Below are 17,840 nucleotides of genomic sequence, written 5' to 3' on the forward strand. Positions count from 1 at the left end.
AACAATAAAAACACAAGTATAATTTTGTTTTCAGTGTTAACTTCCAACAAGCGGCTAATTTACATTTCTGTGGTTTATTTCAGTTTTACAGTATTTATTCAACTCGTCTTATTCTGCTGCTAATCACTTACATTTACTAACAATTTCCCATAAATATATTCTACTTATTAGTCAGATTTTAAGACATTTTTGGTTATAAGTCTATTATTAAGAGTTAGAAACATGACATTTAGCACATTTAGCCCATAGTTAATGTACATAAATGTCAGAACATATTAATAACCGGTGACATGGAGAATATTAAAAGTTAGCTGCTAATAAACATACTCTGAATTAAATCATGATTGTCACTTATAAACCTGGTGGATCAGCGTTTTGGCTTCACTTGCGCTTCTTCTTGGCGCCGGCGCTGCTCCCTGATTGGCCCGTGGAGTTGTACGTGGTTGAGAAGAGCATGGTGAGCAGCAGCAGTACCGGCACCAGCAGGTAGGGGGCGTACACGGACACCAGGACCCAGCGCTCCCTCTGCGTCTGGGGCCCGGCGTGAGGCTCCAGGGGGAAGGGGAACAGCAGGATGTGGGCCAGGATGGGGACCAGCGTGGTGGCCACGTGCGCCGAGTAAACGATGGCCGGAGTGCGGATCCACGAGCAGCCGCCTGAGAGAGACATGAAGCGGAGACGACTCAGACAGAAGTGTGGAAGTGATGTTTCTGCACTTTTGTGGCTCATTCTACGGTCGATTCACGATTTGTTTCATCATCGAGTGTGGACTGAATAATGCACAAAATAAGTGAGTGAATAAGTATGATTATCAGCATCATAAATCAGGTCTAAAACCATTCTAATCCCGGAAAAAAGACTAAAGCGGGTCTAAAACATGACTAAAGCAGCAGGTTTGTAGCATGAGATACTGAGCCCTGATTGGTGCGCCACGCCCACATGATGTTCTGTATAATAGACTTTGTGATGCCCCTCGCCCCGCTGGGCCCAGGGTACTTTTAATCCCCCCCCAGTCCAACGCCCCTGTAAACCAGGTCTGAACACTGCAAACCACAAGCTTCAGTCCCGCTTCAGTCCCGCTTTAGACCCGCTTTAGACCCGCTTTAGACCCGCTTTAGACCCGCTATAGACCCGCTATAGACCCGCTATAGACCCGCTATAGACCCGCTTTAGACCCGCTATAGACCCGCTTCAGTCCCGCTTTAGACCCGCTTTAGACCCGCTTTAGACCCGCTTTAGACCCGCTATAGACCCGCTATAGACCCGCTATAGACCCGCTTTAGACCCGCTTTAGACCCGCTATAGACCCGCTTTAGTCCCACTTTAGACCCGCTTTAGACCAGCTTTAGACCCGCTATAGACCCGCTATAGACCCGCTTTAGACCCGCTATAGACCCGCTTTAGTCCCACTTTAGACCCGCTTTAGACCAGCTTTAGACCCGCTATAGACCCGCTTTAGACCAGCTTTAGACCCGCTATAGACCCGCTTTAGACCCGCTTTAGACCCGCTTTAGACCCGCTTTAGACCCGCTTTAGACCCGCTATAGACCCGCTTTAGACCCGCTTTAGACCCGCTTTAGACCCGCTTTAGACCAGCTTTAGACCCGCTTTAGACACGCTTCAGTCCCGCTTCAGCTTTAGTCCCGCTTTAGTGCTGCTTCAGTCCCGCTTTAGACCCGCTTTAGTCCCGCTTTAGACACGCTTCAGTCCCGCTTCAGCTTTAGTCCCGCTTTAGTCCCTTTTTAGTCCCGCTTTAGTCCCGCTTCAGTCCCGCTTTAGTCCAGTATTGTACCTTTGAGAAAAGCGTAGGCGGCGATGGGGAAGAACGGCAGCTGGAGCATAGCCTCACAGAGGATGAAGGACTTGAACCACACGGGAGGATCCAGAACCATAGGGTCTTTAAACTCTGCAGCGTACCAACGAAGGACGTCCTGCAACTGAGGGAGGGGAGGGGGAGAGAGGGGGGAGGGGGGAGGAGGAGAGAGAGAGGGAGGAGGAGAGAGGGGGGAGGGAGGAGGAGGAGGAGAGAGGGGGGAGGGAGGAGAGAGGGAGGAGGAGGAGGAGAGAGGGGGGAGGGACGGAGGGAGGAGAGAGGGGGGAGGAGAGTGGGGAGAGGGAGGGGGGAGGGACGGAGGGAGGAGAGAGGGAGGGAGGAGAGAGGGGGGGAGGAGAGAGGGAGGAGGAGAGAGGGAGGAGGAGAGAGGGAGGAGGAGAGAGGGAGGAGGAGAGGGAGGGAGGAGAGAGGGGGGGAGGAGAGAGGGAGGAGGAGAGAGGGAGGAGGAGAGAGGGAGGAGGAGAGTGGGGAGAGGGGGGGAGGAGGAGAGAGGGAGGAGGAGAGAGGGAGGAGGGGAGAGGGGGGGAGGAGAGAGGGAGGAGGAGAGAGGGAGGAGGAGAGGGAGGGAGGAGAGAGGGGGGGAGGAGAGAGGGAGGAGGAGAGAGGGAGGAGGAGAGAGGGAGGAGGAGAGTGGGGAGAGGGGGGGAGGAGGAGAGAGGGAGGAGGAGAGAGGGAGGAGGGGAGAGGGGGGGAGGAGAGAGGGAGGAGGGGAGAGGGGGGGAGGAGAGAGGGAGGAGGAGAGAGGGAGGAGGAGAGAGGGAGGAGGAGAGGGGGGAGAGGGGGGAGAGGGAGGGGGACAGAAATGGCGAGAGGTAAAAGAAGGGACGTTAAAGAGGAGATTAAAGGGGAAGTTAAAGGGGACATATTATTTAAACTTGAATGAACCTTTAAGCTGTGTTTCATTATTACTTTACTCAAAGTTGAATTTTGTTTCTTTCACATTGGAGTGAATCCTGTTTTGTCCTGCAGCTGAGGCCCAGGTGCACCTACCCCCTAGCCCCGCCCACATCCCTGTTCTTCTGCTCTTTTTTCCTTTGTCCAGACCCTGGTCATGACTTTGACCTGAGGCTCATGTTCTGGGACGAGTCCAGCTCTTCACACTGTGACTGTGGCGCCATCTACAGGTCGTCACGTTCATCTACACGTTCTTTTCTTTTGCAGAAGTATTCTATCTTTAGTTTCACTTTCAGTCTCCAAACTCACCTGCCGTGCCTCAGACTCACCTGGTGCGGGTACACGTGCGCGGGACTCACCTGGTGCGGGTACACGTGCGCGGGACTCACCTGGTGCGGGTACACGTGCGCGGGACTCACCTGGTGCGGGTACACGTGCGCGGGCAGCAGCGCCTGCAGGTCGATCAGGAGCGTGATGGGGACGTGAGAGGCGAAGTACAGGAAGAAGATGAACTCTAACAGGCGCAGAGACATTTTGCAGCGTCTGGATCTGAGTCTGGTCCAAAATGCGGCGCGTGGCGCGTGGCGCGAGCGCGTGTTCCAAACAGAGCCATCTCATTGGACAGAGACGAGCACGAGCTGTCCCTGAACGCGTCATCCAGGCCAAGAATCACCGTGAGGCGTTCAGGGCCGCGCGTTGACCGGAACATTCGGTCAGTGTTTGAGAGACAAAGTTTAATGAACTTTAAAATGACTCTTTTAATCATGGTTTTTTTTGCTTCATTATTTTTGCCACTTTTTTGTGAACAATGAGAGATAAATCAGATGAATAACGACAGAAATCTAATCATGATCAGATTTTGGTGCATGAACTAAAAGTGCACGTTTCCCTGGTGACGGGGTCCGCCACCCGCTCCTTCCTCTGGACATGTTTCCCACAGATCCTCAGACTTTAAACAGATTTATCCAGCGTGAAGTGAGTGTGTCGCTCCACAGACCTGACCTGTACCTTGGCCTGACCACACAAAAGTGACACATTTACAAATAGTTTATGGTCCATGGTTTATGGGCGGAGCCGAGGGCGGAGCAAATGAATTACACTTTAAGTACATTTTATTATTTATATCTGTATTCTCATAGAATTACAAAAATAAAATGTCTTGACATCAGATTCAATTCAACCACAAACTAAAATATGATTAAATAAATAAAGCTAAGAATTGGCTGATATTTGCATAATGCAATTTTGAAATAAAAAATAGCTTTCTTCGCTGCAAATTAAATCCTCGGTTTCTGACGGTTTAGACCTGTTTTAGTCCTGGTTTAGTCCGGCTTTAGTCCTGTTTTAGTCCTGCTTTAGTCCTGCTTTAGACCTGCTTTAGTCATGTTTTAGTCCTGCTTTAGTCCTGTTTTAGTCCTGCTTTAGTCCTGCTTTAGTCCTGTTTTAGTCCTGTTTTAGTCCTGCTTTAGTCCTGCTTTAGACCTGCTTTAGTCCTGTTTTAGTCCTGTTTTAGTCCTGCTTTAGTCCTGCTTTAGTCCTGCTTTAGACCTGCTTTAGTCCTGCTTTAGTCCTGCTTTAGTCCTGTTTTAGTCCTGTTTTAGTCCTGTTTTAGCCCTGTTTTAGTCCTGTTTTAGTCCTGTTTTAGTCCTGTTTCAGTCCTGCTTTAGCCCCGGTTTAGTCCTGCTTTAGTCCTGTTTTAGTCCTGTTTTAGTCCTGTTTTAGTCCTGTTTTAGTCCCGGTTTAGTCCTGCTTTAGTCCTGCTTTAGTCCTGCTTTAGTCCTTGGTCGCCCCCTGCAGACTGACTCGATGATGTTTGGCTCCGTCTTGTGGCTCAGGACTTTCCACATCCACATAATCCTGAAGATGAAACAGAAGTGACTTTTCCACAGATTTTATAAAACAGAACGTCATAAATAATAAAATAATAATAATAATAACAATAATAATAAATATAGCCGCAAGCGGCAATGATCGGCCCTCGCCACACCGCCGCCACGCCGCAAGAGGAGGGGGCGCTAACGCGCCCCAATTGTCCTTTTATTACGCCTACTGCTGAATCTGTGACGCTGTCACATCTTCTCCCCTTTGTTTTACCATCAAAAAGCAATTTTATTTTGAATTCTTGGCAAAATGTGCGGCTTTGCCGCACAGACACCGTGACTCTTTGAATAAAAATGTGGATAACTTTTGACGGTTCACACCTGAAGATGAGTCTCACCAAATTTCAGGTTAATAGGGCTGACGCCCTGGGAGGAGTTTGTCAAAGTCTAAAGTGTAAACATGTTCTGGCAATTTCCCCATTGGAATAACATGGGAGGTTTTGGTCATCGTTACGGCAACGCCATAACAATTATGACATGGGTCTCATTGACTTTTTTGATGGGGCCAAAATTGAGTTGTGTGTCAAATTTCATCTAATTTCGCAAAACTAAACATTTAACCTCCATATACAATCTGTAGGGGGCGCTGTGGCGCCAAATGAATTTATTCCACCTCAAGTAGGTTTAGGGCAAAGAGTTTAACAACTGATTCTAATTTGACGCAATTCGGACTTTATCTGCGCAAACGGCAGAAATGTTAAATTTGGGAGATTTCTGAAATTCTAGCTACAGTTTGCGGCTTCGCCGCTCAGAGACCGTGAGAGGTATCAATGTAATTTGAATAACTTTTGATGTCCCACTCCTTAGTAGCATTTTCACCAAATTTCAGCTTTTTAGAGCCAACGCCCTGGGAGGAGTTCGTAAAAGTACGTTTGGAAAAACTCCCGAGTCATGCTTAGCCATTTTTGAAGCAATATGGCCGACATTTGGTTGGGCGGACGGCGTTGCCGTAATAATATTTTTTACTTCTCTTGTCACCATCTACCTCTGCGCCAAATTTCATGATTTTACGATCAGATTTTTTTTGGGTCATTTCCCATCTCTCAATGCATTTTTGGTACATTTGGGGGCGCTAACGCGCCAATTTTTTTAATTTTAGAAAAGGGAAATAGCCAGAATGTAGAGAGGCACGATTTTTAGAGGTGTGCAAATTTTTGTGACTTTTCGTCAATGTTCACTGGGTGAAAAATAGGGGGGTTGGTCCCGAGAAGAAAGAAAGAAAGAAAGAAAGAAAGAATAATATTCCGATGCGAAAACAATGTTTCCCATTTTTCTAATATCATAAACTATACATTTTCGGAAAGCGCTCGCGCTTTCCTACCTCATGGTGTGGGTCCCTGGTCACTGACCGGTACTTTCGTTAATTTTGAGTGGGCTCCGCCCACTTTGTGTTTTTGGCCCTCTAAACAGTAATAATGTTCAATTTTTGCATTACATGCTTATATGCACGGAACATGCAAGAGATGGGGAACGTATTCGTGAGCTACTTAGGGCAAATGACTGCTTTATATGGGGATGACAATGTAAAGTGCTCGTTTAGTGCGTACTTTTGCACGGGCTTCGCCCGTTTACAACGGTAAAGTTCCATTTTCCTACTACTAATTAGTCTGCACGGGGCGTGCGTGAGTGAAGGAGTGCGTTAGAGAGTGTTTGGAAGTGGGCGAGCGCTTCGCGCTCGATTTCGTGCGCACTACGTGCGCACTTTCGCAGCCGTGCTTCACACGGCCTTACGAGATTAATAGGCCTCTCGCCAGCTTGTGGCGCTCGGGCCTAATAATAATATTTTTAGCAAAAACAATATAGTCGTTTCCACTATAACAACAAATTATACATCGTTGGAAAGCTCTAAGCCTTCCCCATGCCGCCATGGGGTGGAATCATCATTACGAGCGCTTACGCGCTCGTCATTCCCTTTCCCGTCGGGGTGCCCCACCCACTCCCCATAGACTTGAGCAGATACAAGCATGGCCCATGCCTGCTAAGGCCGTGCTTCGCACGGCCTTACGGGACTAATAGGCCTCTCGCCAGCTTGTGGCGCTCGGGCCTAATAATAATAATAATAATAATAATGTTACGGCGTCGTTTTCCATGATGTTCTCCAGCATCCGCACGATGTCGGTGAAGGACGGCCTGAGCGCGTACGGCTCCAGCCAACAGTCCCTCATCACGTGGAGGCTGCGGGAGGGCATCAGGCTTAATGAAACGCACACTTTGAACACAAAACAAAAGCGTATGTCTCTCCCGCGTCTCACATCTCGGGCCGGCAGCCTTCGGGGTTGGAGTTCTTGTGTCCGATGCAGATGTGATAAACCACCGACTCGGACGTCTGCAGCGTCGGGTACGGGAGCGTGCCTGGGAATGAAAGAACACGCAATGTAAAGGTCATTTTGACACATTTACGTTGTATTGTAGGGTTTGCTTTTATTTTGGTAACTTCCTGCGTGACCGGAAGTGGCTGTGAAATGGAAGTCTACTTGACACTAAGGAAAAGACGCAAAGTAAAGTGAGATAAATGGTGAAAACATGGACAAAACACGTTGGAACTCAAGGATCTCGCTGCAGTCGCCGGGGGAACGAGGTCCGTGGTTAAAGCGACTGTATTCATGAACGATTTGAAATGTTGGACAAATATGTTGTAAAATATTGTGCTTATGTAATGAGCTAGAAAAGACGGTGAATTTACGGACAAAATGTGATTGTTTTTTATTTTGTTCTTGCCGAGCTCTTATGTTAGTTGAATGACATGGAAAAGGAAGCATTAAAATACATTTAAACATCATTTCTGGCCGTTTCAATGCGACTGGACGCTTCATGCATAAAAACATAACACAAAGAGGCCACAGTGAAATAAAGTCCACATGTCAGAGGATGTAAAGCCTTTCTTGATCTTCAGACACAGACCTCAGTCCAGATGTTAATAATAACACTTTGTGAGGCCCCTCCCACCGCTGGGCTCAGGGTACTTTTAATCCCCCCCAGTCCAATGCCCCTGTAAACCAGGTCTTAACCTGCAAACCACAAGCTTTAGTCCCGCTTTAGTCCTGCTTTAGACCCGCTTTAGTCTTGCTTTAGTCCTGCTTTAGACCCGCTTTAGTCTTGTTTTAGTCCTGCTTTAGTCCTGCTTTAGTCCCGCTTTAGTCCCGCTTTAGTCTTGCTTTAGTCCTGCTTTAGTCCTGCTTTAGACCCGCTTTAGTCTTGCTTTACTCCTGCTTTAGTCCTGCTTTAGACCCGCTTTTGTCCCTCTTTAGTCCCGCTTTACTCCTGCTTTAGTCCCGCTTTACTCCTGCTTTAGTCCCGCTTTAGACCTGCTTTAGTCCTGCTTTACTCCTGCTTTAGTCCCGCTTTAGACCTGCTTTAGTCCTGCTTTACTCCTGCTTTAGTTCTGCTTTAGTCCCTCTTTAGTCCTGCTTTAGTCCTGCTTTAGTCCCGCTTTAGTCCCTCTTTAGTCCTGCTTTAGTCCTGCTTTAGTCCCTCTTTAGTCCCACATACTCTGAGCCAGATTCAGAGTGTGTTTATTTGCCAAAAAAAAGAACCGCTGTCCATTTTTCCCCCTGAAATCTTTCTTCCTATTCATGGTTTGCTGCTGCCATCTTGAGGTCGAAAGCTGCATGTTCACTGTGGGCTGCGCCAACAAACGTCTGAAAACAAAGGATTATTTCCCCGTTTGTCCAGAAGCGTGTGACTGTGGTCAGGAGGGGCCAGTGGACTTACAGAGTCGTTGGCAGCTAATGCTAATGCTAATGCTAATGCTAGTGGACATATTTTAAAGAGGTGTTTTTTGGTTTGTTTTGAGGTTCTGGGATTGACATTTTCATTCATTTGTGTTTCATTTCAACAATATCTGTTCTTTGAGTTGGGTTTTAGTTTTTTTAATCACTTTTTATTTCTTTTTTTATTTAGTTTTTTTTTAGTTAATTTCTAAAAGTTGAGATTTTTGAAGTTTCTAATGGTATTTTCAGGTTTCACAGAGAAACGCTAAGATGACATTTTTCAGTCGACTAAAGGAACACATTCTGACACACGGGAGGGCATCCGACACACTCACCAAAGGTCTGCATCTCCCAGAGCACGATGCCAAACGCCCACACGTCCCCTTTAAAGCTGTAGTAGTTGTTTTTGAAGTATTCTGGAGGATACCAGCGCAGAGGAACTCGCTGCTGTGGCACAAACACAAACACGTGTTCTAGAAGATGATAACGTCACCTTTCCTGACCTAACGAGCGACTAATCACATTCCACTAACGATATCTCAGTAAAACACCTCGAATCGTGTGCGTTTTGTGCGTTTTGTAGGTTTTTACCCGCGGGTTCCTCCAGCGGCTGCTCCGGCGGCTCGTCATCCTCGTCAGGTCTCGAGCCAAACCAAACTCAGACAGTTTCACTTCCCACGGAAACTTATCCACCATGATGTTCCTAAGGGCCAAGTCGCAGTGCACGATCTGGAGAACACAAGAGAGATTATTATTATTGTTCAAGTCTCAGTGCACGATCTGGAGAACACAAGAGGACGACTGGAGGACAAGGAGCAGATGTACCAGAAGCAGCAGTCTCCTGGTTTATCGTGGTGCTCCAAGATAGTATTAGTATTATTATTATTCAAGTTGCAGTTGTAGAGTCTTCTTCAGTGGAGGAGCAGTGGCTCTAACCCAATCTCCTCACAATAGAGCTACACATAAAATGTCCTTAACATTTTAATTGCCACAATCAATCAATCAATCGTAAAAGTTAGTCCCAGAAACCTCTGCGATCATTTGTGTTCAAAGAAGAACTAAGATGTTTTGGTCCTTTATTGAACGTCTTTGTAAGTTCCTTTGATCGTGAAGGGAATACCAAATATATTAACTTTACTAAGATCGTATTACCAACTATATTCATTTTACAGAGGAGGAGACCAGAGAGGCACAGAGGAGGAGACCAGAGAGGCACAGAGGAGGAGACCAGAGAGGATGTACAGAGGAGGAGACCAGAGAGGTACAGAGGAGGAGACCCTTCATCTTACGCGAGTGCCCAGGGAGAGGGTGCAGTCCGGAGCGCCCGCGTAAGTCGCCCGCGTAAGTCAGCGTCACATTGGACAGGGTCAGATGGTAAGCGCTCTGTTATTTCTGTATTAGAATTGTACATTGCAGGGATTAAACATTTTATTCATTTTAACTGTTTTGATTCTTGCCCTTTCTTTCACAAACGAGCACGACAACAACAGTTAAATATGTACTTTCGATGCGTTTGAAGCGCTCATTGTCGCCCCCTGCTGTCTATTTGCCGACATTGACCTGAAAACAACTCTCCTGAGAAACTCTGGCTGTTTTTTATATTTGGCAACGTTACATGTTGTTGTACGTGATTGTTATTTGGAAAGCTGCGCCTGTTCTCTGACAATGTAGTTCTGACCAGAGACCTGCAGGGGGAGCTCTATCGCCAAAGCTACTTAGTCCTGCTTTAAAGGAGTTCCAGATTAAAGGGAAGGGGTTGTACGTACACTTTTAGCGCGCAGGTGCTGCAGTGCCAGCGCGATGTGGTAGGAGGCGATGGTGAGTAGGCTCTGCACATTAGGGTCAGAGGTCAACGTGCTGCGGTTCATCTGGAGAAAGGTCCTTAAAGTCCCATAGCTCACATACTCCAGGATCAGCACAAACGGCGCTGCAAAACACGCAACAGGATCAGGTTCATTATTGGTGTTTATTAGATTATGAGTCTTTTTCTGAATCTGTTCCTCAAAGCTCAGTTTCGATTCCAAAACTACAAACAAACAAAATAATTCTGACAATTTTAACAAGTCTTTTATAGCGATTCCACCTGGACCTTTTTATTACAAGGTCCTAAATCTCTCGTTTTAGTGATCTTGGCTTCAGCTTTGAAAACCATCCTGAACGATAAGAAGCTACAATAGCCCCAACGCTCCTTTGCAATGTCTGAAGACGTGACACTCTGGTGCTACTGCCCTCTAGAGGACAAAAGCTGCATGTTCACTGTGGGTTGTGCCAAGAAACAGTCTGAAAACAAAGGATTCTTTCTCTTCTGTCACGTCCTCAAAGATCCCATTTGTCCAGAAATATGTGACTGTGGTCAGGAGGGACCAGTGGACTTACAGAGACCGCTAGCATCCGGCTAATGCTAGTGGCTATGCTAATAAACGTTAGCCTAATGTAAGACAGTTTTAAGGAGCCTCATTTCCAACTGTTATATTTAAGGATCAGGCACAAAGTCCGTGCTCTTGAATGTATTGAGGGCGTGTCCGGTGCAGAGGGCGTGTCCGGTGCAGAGGGCAACATGTGACCACGAATGTAGCTCCAAAAAAAAGAAGAAACGTTTGAGTAAAATCTGATTCAAATCTGAAAATGTTTAACTTCTCTTTCCGTGTCGTGTTTTGTGTTTTTTGTGTCGACAGGAGAAGCTCGACCTTCTGCTGTGTTCCAGTCCAGCAGCTGCAGGATGTTCTTGTGGTGGACCAGTTTCCTCATGATGGACACTTCCGTCTCCACGTGCTTCACCCGCACGCCTGAAACGCCCACATTTAAACACATTTAAAACATATTTAAACACATTTACACACTTTCACATTTAAACACATTTAAAACACATTTAAACACATTTAAACACATTTAAACACATTTAAAACACATTTAAACACATTTAAACACATTTAAACACATTCAAACACATTTAAACACATTCAAACACATTTAAACACATTTAAACACATTTAAACACATTTAAACACATTTAAAACACATTTAAACACATTTAAACACATTTAAACACATTCAAACACATTTAAACACATTTAAACACATTTAAACACATTCAAACACATTTAAACACATTTAAACACATTTAAACACATTTAAACACATTAAAACACATTAAAACACATACAAACACATTTAAACACATTTAAACACATTTAAACACTTTCACATTTAAACACTTTCACATTTAAACACGTTCACATTTAAACACATTTAAACACATACAAACACATTTAAACACTTTCACACGTTTACACTGCGGCGAACACATGGCTAATGTTTGGATTGATCTATTCGAGGCGAAACGCTACAATTGAACAGGAAACGACGATCAAAGTGAAACCTTCTGTGGTTTATAATGTCTCTATTTCCTGTTTGTGCTGAACTGCAGTTTGTCTTTAAAGAGATGCTAAAGTATCGACATAGCGACATAATTAATACATCACAATAGCAACACCAGAGTTCTCTATATCACCGACAATCTACAGCTTTTTATTAAAATGTTGTTGATTTAGGTATTTTTGTTTTGACAGACGAAGAATGGGAAAATACAGGTATCTCAACTTTGCCTTTCACTCTCTGGTTGAAAAATGTATGTATTTGGTCTAAATTAGCCATTATTTAGTCCCGGTTTTGTCTCTGTTTAAGTTTTTATTTTGACATAACAGTCTTAGCCCCCGACGAGCAGATTACGGGTCAAATCTGTGGAAAGGAGGCCCTGCTCGCGGTAAGAAAGCAGGTTTTTAAAGATATTTTCGACCAATAAACACACATATCATTGAGTAAACGCCTGATAAATACGTTGTGATGATGCCATACCACAGTGAAATCTCCATGGAGACGAGCTGTACACGCACCTTCTTTGCTGATCTTGCAGGTGACCATGTTGTGGCCTTTACACGTCCCTCGGGTCATTCGAGCTTTGTAGAAAACGGCTTCTTTTCCAGCTTTGATCAACTGCAGCAGGTTCAGGTCGGACTTGGTGAAACGAGGACTCTGAAGAAGGAAAAGGAAGTGTTTAATCCCTCGTTTCATCCCTCTTTTCATCCCTCGTTTCATCCCTCGTTTCATCCCTCGTTTCATCCCTCGTTCATCCAGGAAAGGAGCGGTTTCATCTGGACACTGGAGGCCAAAGACACTCAAACTCTGGTTCACAATCAGTCGTGCAAACTTCATCCAGAAGCACAAATCACACGTTTGAACCGGACAACGAGGTTAAAATTCAAGCAGGAGAAAAGGATGATTTGAAAGAAGAGTGAAGGAAAAATCTTTCTTTTTTTGCTTGTGTTTTTAAAAAAGGTGTAAGATTTTATACCAGTTTTAGTTTAAGTTTATAATTTGACTTCCTGCTGTAAATCATGACTCTACTGTCACAGAAAGAATTATTTGACCAATAAAAATATGCAGTGATGGGAAGAACACCTGGAAAGTTTTTCGTGATTTATTTTCTCTAAACGTCCAGTGCAACTTATGGTCTTTTTACTTTGTTTATTGTTCTCAAGTCAAGTTCTATGTTTTGTATTTTTATGTTTGTTTTAAAAAGTTGGAAGAAAAGTATGTGTTTACAGAAAACTGAACACTGCTTTATGTTCCGTTTATATCTCTCTGAGGTTTACCGTATTTTCCAGAGTATAAGTCGCACCAGCCAAAAAATGCATAATATAGAAGAAAAAAACATATATAAGTCGCACTGGAGTATGAATAATATCACATATAAGTCGCTCTGGAGTAAAAGTATAAGTATATAAGTATAAATATAAGTATAAGTCGCACACCGGCTAAAACTATGAAAAAAGGTGCAACTTATAGACCGGAAAATACGGTAAATGTATTTCAGAGATGGTTTGGAAGGTTATTCACCTCTTGAATCGTCTTCCACATCTTCCGTGTCGAACTGGTGTTGGTCGTTAGAGGTCGGACGCTCTCCTCTGTCTCTCTTCTCTTGTCTCTTTCCTCTCTTTCTCCGTCCTCTCTTTCTCCGTCCTCTCCGTCCTCTCCGTCCCCACCGTCCTCTCGTCGTTCCTGGAGCTCAGGTCTCAGCGGCTGCAGACTCGGGTCCGGACGAGGGAAAGGTTTGTTCTTGTACTTGAGCCTCCGGAGCAGACGCCGGTGTCTAAGACGAGAAGAAGAAGAAGAGACAAACTCCACTAAACTCTAAGAAACAGAAGATATGGCTTTGCCTGGAATGTTCCATAGTGCGTCATTAAACTATGTCTTGTGTTTATTCAATCACGGATACTTTCGTTTGCGATAAACTATTTTCAGATTAGAGTGAAGCAGATTAGAACTACATGTGTTTCCTGTGAATCACATTTCTCAGATTGGGCCTGACTCGCATTTTGTAAACCCACCTGGTTTAGTCCCTGTTTAGTCCTAGTTCAGTCCCTTTTTAGACCTGGTTTAGTCCTGGTTTAGTCCTTTAGGGGAGAAAAAAACTTGTCGTCGTTTCGTTTCCATGTTTTGTGTTGTTTTTTGTGACAAACTATTTTCAGATTGGAACAAAATTGTTAATGAAAAGGATAAATGCAACAGAAAACAAAAGAAACAAAACAGAAGCAAAGCCAGGAAATAAATACACAATCTTAAGGCAACAGCAGCAGAAAAGAAATAAGATAAAGGATAAAGAAATACACGGAGACCTTGCTCAACACCCGGTCTGGAGAGACGGGAGATGGCGGAGGAGAGTGGATCGGGGATGGAAGACGTTCTGGACGGCGTGGAGGAGCAGCCTTTTCTGCCTGCACGTGCCCGGAAACGTAAAAAGTCCCTTAGCTCGTCCGAGGGTTCTGGGAATGAGCAGCAGGATGAGGCTGAAGCTATTGATATCCGGGGTGAGAGCAGAGACTGTAAGGTGATCATAAAGCTTGCACAGGATAGTGCATCCTTTAAGGAGTGGAATTCAGTGGCATTGTCAAAGAGCCTAACTGTAGCTGTGGGAGTGATCAAGAGTGCGAGTGTCCTTAGAGATGGCTCGCTGCTGGTCGTGTGCAAGGACGCGGCTCAGCAACGGAAGGCGATTGGAACTAAACGTCTGGGTGGAAAGGACATTCTTGTGTCTAATGCTGAAAGAAACACGGTCAGAGGAGTTATCGTAGGTGTCCCTACGGCGACGTCTGTGGATGAAGTTAAGGAGAATTTGACGGGAGTTACGGTGGTGGACGCTAGGCGTTTGAAGGTGACCCGGTCTGGGGTAAGATGTGACAGCTTGTCGGTAATGGTAACACTTGAAGGGAGGTGCCTGCCTAGTAAGGTGTTCATTGGGTTCATGTGCCATGACGTTAGGCCATATGTTCCGCCGCCCCTGCGTTGCTTTAAGTGCCAGCGCTTTGGGCATATTGCAGCGGTCTGTAGAGGGAGGCAAAGATGTGGTAAATGTGCAGGAGATCATGAGTATGGGAAGTGTGACGTGGGAGCAAAACTGAAGTGCTGTAACTGTGGGGAAGAACATAGCTCTGCCTACGGGGATGCAGGTTTAGCAAAAGAGCTGCTGAGGTGCAGAAAATAAAGGTCTCTCAAGGTATATCCTATGCAGATGCAGTCAAGAAAGTTTCAAGTAACGAGTTTAGAGTAAATACAGAGAGAGGAGCCAGCGCTGCTCCCAGCCAGGGCGAAATGAGAAAGGCCAGCGTGGCTCCCAAGAAGTGTGAAGGTTTCAAGAGTGGAGGTCCCAAGTGTGCAGGTTCCAGAATTAATGAGAATACCCTGGTTGTGGATAGAGAGGATTTTGTACTCTTTATGGTGGATGTTGTAAACTGTGCTGCTCAGACTCAAAGCAGAACTGAAAGGATCAGGATCATTGCTAAAGCTGCAGGGAGATTCCTTGGAACAAAGGAGCTTGATTGGGCAGATATAGAAAACAGGCTAAAGGCGCTAAATGGGAGTCGGAGTGATGGGGGTCTGCTTGTGGGGAGTCAGAGTGATCAGAGTGACGAGATGGGGGTGGGGGTGGTCTCCTGTCCTCGCCCAGTCTCGTAGACGCACGGCTACCAAGCAGCGACATCAGTGGCCATATTAAAGCCTATAGAATGAAGCCTAAAGAATAAAGCTGTACGGTGGAAGCACCGAACGTCAAAGAAGGAGAGGAAGATGAAGAAGAGTCTCCCTGGAATAAAGCCGGTTGTTGTTGTTGTTTTTGTTTTATGGCGGTTGGCATCCAAGTGTTGCATTACCGCCAGACTTTAATCTTTAGACTTCATTTTTGTGTTTTATCTTCTATACTTTATTCCTTAAAGCCGGTTGGTCTCTGAAACAACAACAACTATTCTAGTCACAAAGACATATCATGACCTCATGGGCTTTGTAACACCAAAGCAATGGAAGGAGTTCTTTTACGGACTACGACAGAGTCTGAGGACTACGAAACGTCTGAGGAATAAAGTCTGGCGGTAATGCAACACTTGGATGCCAACCGCCATAAAACAACAACAACAACAACATAGATTTAAGCTTCTGGATAGTTTTTCCTTTTGCGTCATGAATAAAGCTGTGGGAAACTCCAGAGACACAATATTAGACTTTAATGCTTTACTGTGGAACATTCTGGTTCTTCTTCAGCTTCGATGCTTTGAGAGAAAAAAGCCAGGTAGAAACGTACTTCATTTTGTTTATTAGAAACATTTACAGAAAATAAATCGTAGTCAGTTTTAGAGTGAACTGGATTTAACTGAAAATTGACGTAAAAAAAACAAAATTTCGCCTTGTTTTCTGGAGTTAAAACTGTAATAAATCTGACTTTGAGAAAAAAAGAAAACTGACAAAACCCACTATGAACACTATTTCAGACAATCGTGAAGCCCAAACGAGAGCTGCATTATCGTGTTTATGCTGTTTGTACGTTTGTAAAGACCTGACGACGAAGACAACGCAGACGAGGACGAAGACCAGCGCGAACACGACCAGCGCTGCAGCGAGGAAATACACCAGCGACGAGTCTGCTCCGTCTGAAACCAGATGAAAGTCACTGACAGTGGAGGGGCAAACACTGACCCTTGTGGGCTGACGCCTTTTCAGAGCAGTTTGTGTGCGATACAGACTGTTTTTGACTTCAGAACGATGTATTTGGGCTGTGAAACTCCTGCCACGGACACAGTGAATGGAACGTAAAGCTTCTTTTCTGTTGTTTTTGTTGCTTTCATCTCACCGTCACCACATTTACGAGTATTTCAGGTTTCTCCAACACAAACTCACCCCGAGGCCCGTGGATCTTGCTGCAGTTCGACTTCATCTTGTGTCTTCTTTTTATTCAAATAATGAAGAAATGTTTAGTCCTGAACGGCGACATTCTCCAGACAGAAAATCAGAAAGAGAAAGAGATGTTTTTTAGTGTCAGAACAATCTTCATTTATGAGCAAAAATATTGTCTTTCAAACAAAGACTTTTTGAATTGAAGCTCGTTCCAAAACAGAACCATAACAGCCACAAATTATAGTAAGATTTGTGTGTAATAATTAAAACCAGGACCAGGACTAAACCAGGACTAAACCAGGACTAAACCAGGACTAAACCAGGACTAAACCAGGACTAAAGCAGGACTAAAGCAGGACTAAAGCAGGACTAAACCAGGACCAGGCCAAGTCCACATGGAGACTGTTTTAGCTCCATTTGAGGAAAACACCCCAAAAGAACAACCTGCGGGTCATTATTTCATCTCAAAAAACTGCACTGACTCCGCCCCCTTTTTGTTTTCTTGTGTTTCAGATTCAAACTTAAAGTTTGGTGGAGCAGATTCTTTTAGAACTACATTCCCTGTGTTGTTGTTAAGCCATGTTTCAGTTAAAAACATAAAATCAAGATTATAAGAAGAAATGAAATGATTAATTAAGAGAGATTTGTTACATAAGGATCTGACATTTAGAACATAAAGTTTCAGACGAGTTTCAGTGGGACTGGGCCTTATATTTTCACAGGGAAAAAGAATCAAGTGTCTCAGATTGGGCCTGACTCGCATTTTGTTTTCCCATCTGTGTGATGTGACTACAGAAATAGCACTAGTGGGGGCTGGATTAGTCTCATGTTTAGTCTCATGTTTAGTCCAGGTTTAGTCCAGGTTTAGACTTGGTTTAGTCCTGGTTTAGACCTGGTTTAGACCTGGTTTAGACCTGGTTTGGACCTGGTTTAGTTCTGGTTTAGTCCTGGTTTAGTTCTGGTTTAGTCCTGGTTTAGTTCTGGTTTAGTCCTGGTTTAGACCTGGTTTAGACCTGGTTTAGTCCTGGTTTAGTTCTGGTTCAGACCTGGTTTAGTCCTGGTTTAGTCCTGGTTTAGTTCTGGTTCAGACCTGGTTTAGTCCTGGTTTAGTCCTGGTTTAGTCCTGGTTTAGTTCTGGTTTAGTCCTGGTTTAGTCCTGGTTTAGTTCTGGTCTCGCCCTTTGTATGGAAACGAAACAAAACAAAAGATGAAACATGATGGAAAAACAGCCAAATATAATTGTTCTGATTTAATTAATCAAAACATGATAAACTATTTTGGATCATTTTTGCTGATAAAACT

At 44.7% G+C, this 17,840-nt stretch overlaps 2 protein-coding genes across 2 annotated transcripts; both read right to left on the minus strand.

Moving 5' to 3' along the window:
• Positions 1-350: 350 nt before the first annotated feature.
• Positions 351-3,309, minus strand: tmem97 (transmembrane protein 97). The gene is made up of 3 exons (XM_072458976.1): positions 3,148-3,309; positions 1,793-1,937; positions 351-656 (listed from the first exon to the last, which is right to left on the minus strand). Exons 1-3 carry the CDS (start codon positions 3,259-3,261, stop codon positions 382-384), a joined length of 534 nt encoding a protein of 177 aa, XP_072315077.1. The 5' UTR covers positions 3,262-3,309; the 3' UTR covers positions 351-381.
• A 624-nt stretch (positions 3,310-3,933) lies between these two features.
• LOC140370130 (fibroblast growth factor receptor homolog 1) lies at positions 3,934-16,578 on the minus strand. Its single transcript, XM_072457111.1, has 11 exons — positions 16,542-16,578; positions 16,201-16,294; positions 13,215-13,467; positions 12,212-12,350; positions 11,006-11,104; positions 10,085-10,245; positions 8,910-9,047; positions 8,654-8,765; positions 6,861-6,960; positions 6,684-6,783; positions 3,934-4,585 (listed from the first exon to the last, which is right to left on the minus strand). The coding sequence occupies exons 1-11, from the start codon at positions 16,576-16,578 to the stop codon at positions 4,502-4,504; spliced, it is 1,317 nt and encodes a 438-aa protein (XP_072313212.1). The 3' UTR covers positions 3,934-4,501.
• Positions 16,579-17,840: the final 1,262 nt, after the last annotated feature.

The sequence above is a fragment of the Eucyclogobius newberryi genome, unplaced genomic scaffold (assembly GCF_026437365.1).
Source record: "Eucyclogobius newberryi isolate DKJ021-1_F unplaced genomic scaffold, fEucNew1.0.hap1 SCAF_10, whole genome shotgun sequence".
NCBI classification, from domain to species: Eukaryota; Metazoa; Chordata; class Actinopteri; order Gobiiformes; family Gobiidae; genus Eucyclogobius; species Eucyclogobius newberryi.

Coding starts and splice junctions, on each gene's coding strand:
- tmem97 (XM_072458976.1), bottom strand. CDS start 3,261: ATGTCTCTGCGCCTGTTAGAGTTCATCTTCTTCCTGTACTTCGCCTCT. Junction 1,938..3,147: donor CGCACGTGTACCCGCACCAG/GTGAGTCCCGCG, acceptor CCCCTCCCTCAG/TTGCAGGACGTCCTTCGTTG. Junction 657..1,792: donor CGCCTACGCTTTTCTCAAAG/GTACAATACTGG, acceptor TGTCTCTCTCAG/GCGGCTGCTCGTGGATCCGC.
- LOC140370130 (XM_072457111.1), bottom strand. CDS start 16,578: ATGAAGTCGAACTGCAGCAAGATCCACGGGCCTCGGG. Junction 16,295..16,541: donor CAAGATCCACGGGCCTCGGG/GTGAGTTTGTGT, acceptor ATCTGGTTTCAG/ACGGAGCAGACTCGTCGCTG. Junction 9,048..10,084: donor AGCACCTGCGCGCTAAAAGT/GTACGTACAACC, acceptor TGTGTTCTCCAG/ATCGTGCACTGCGACTTGGC.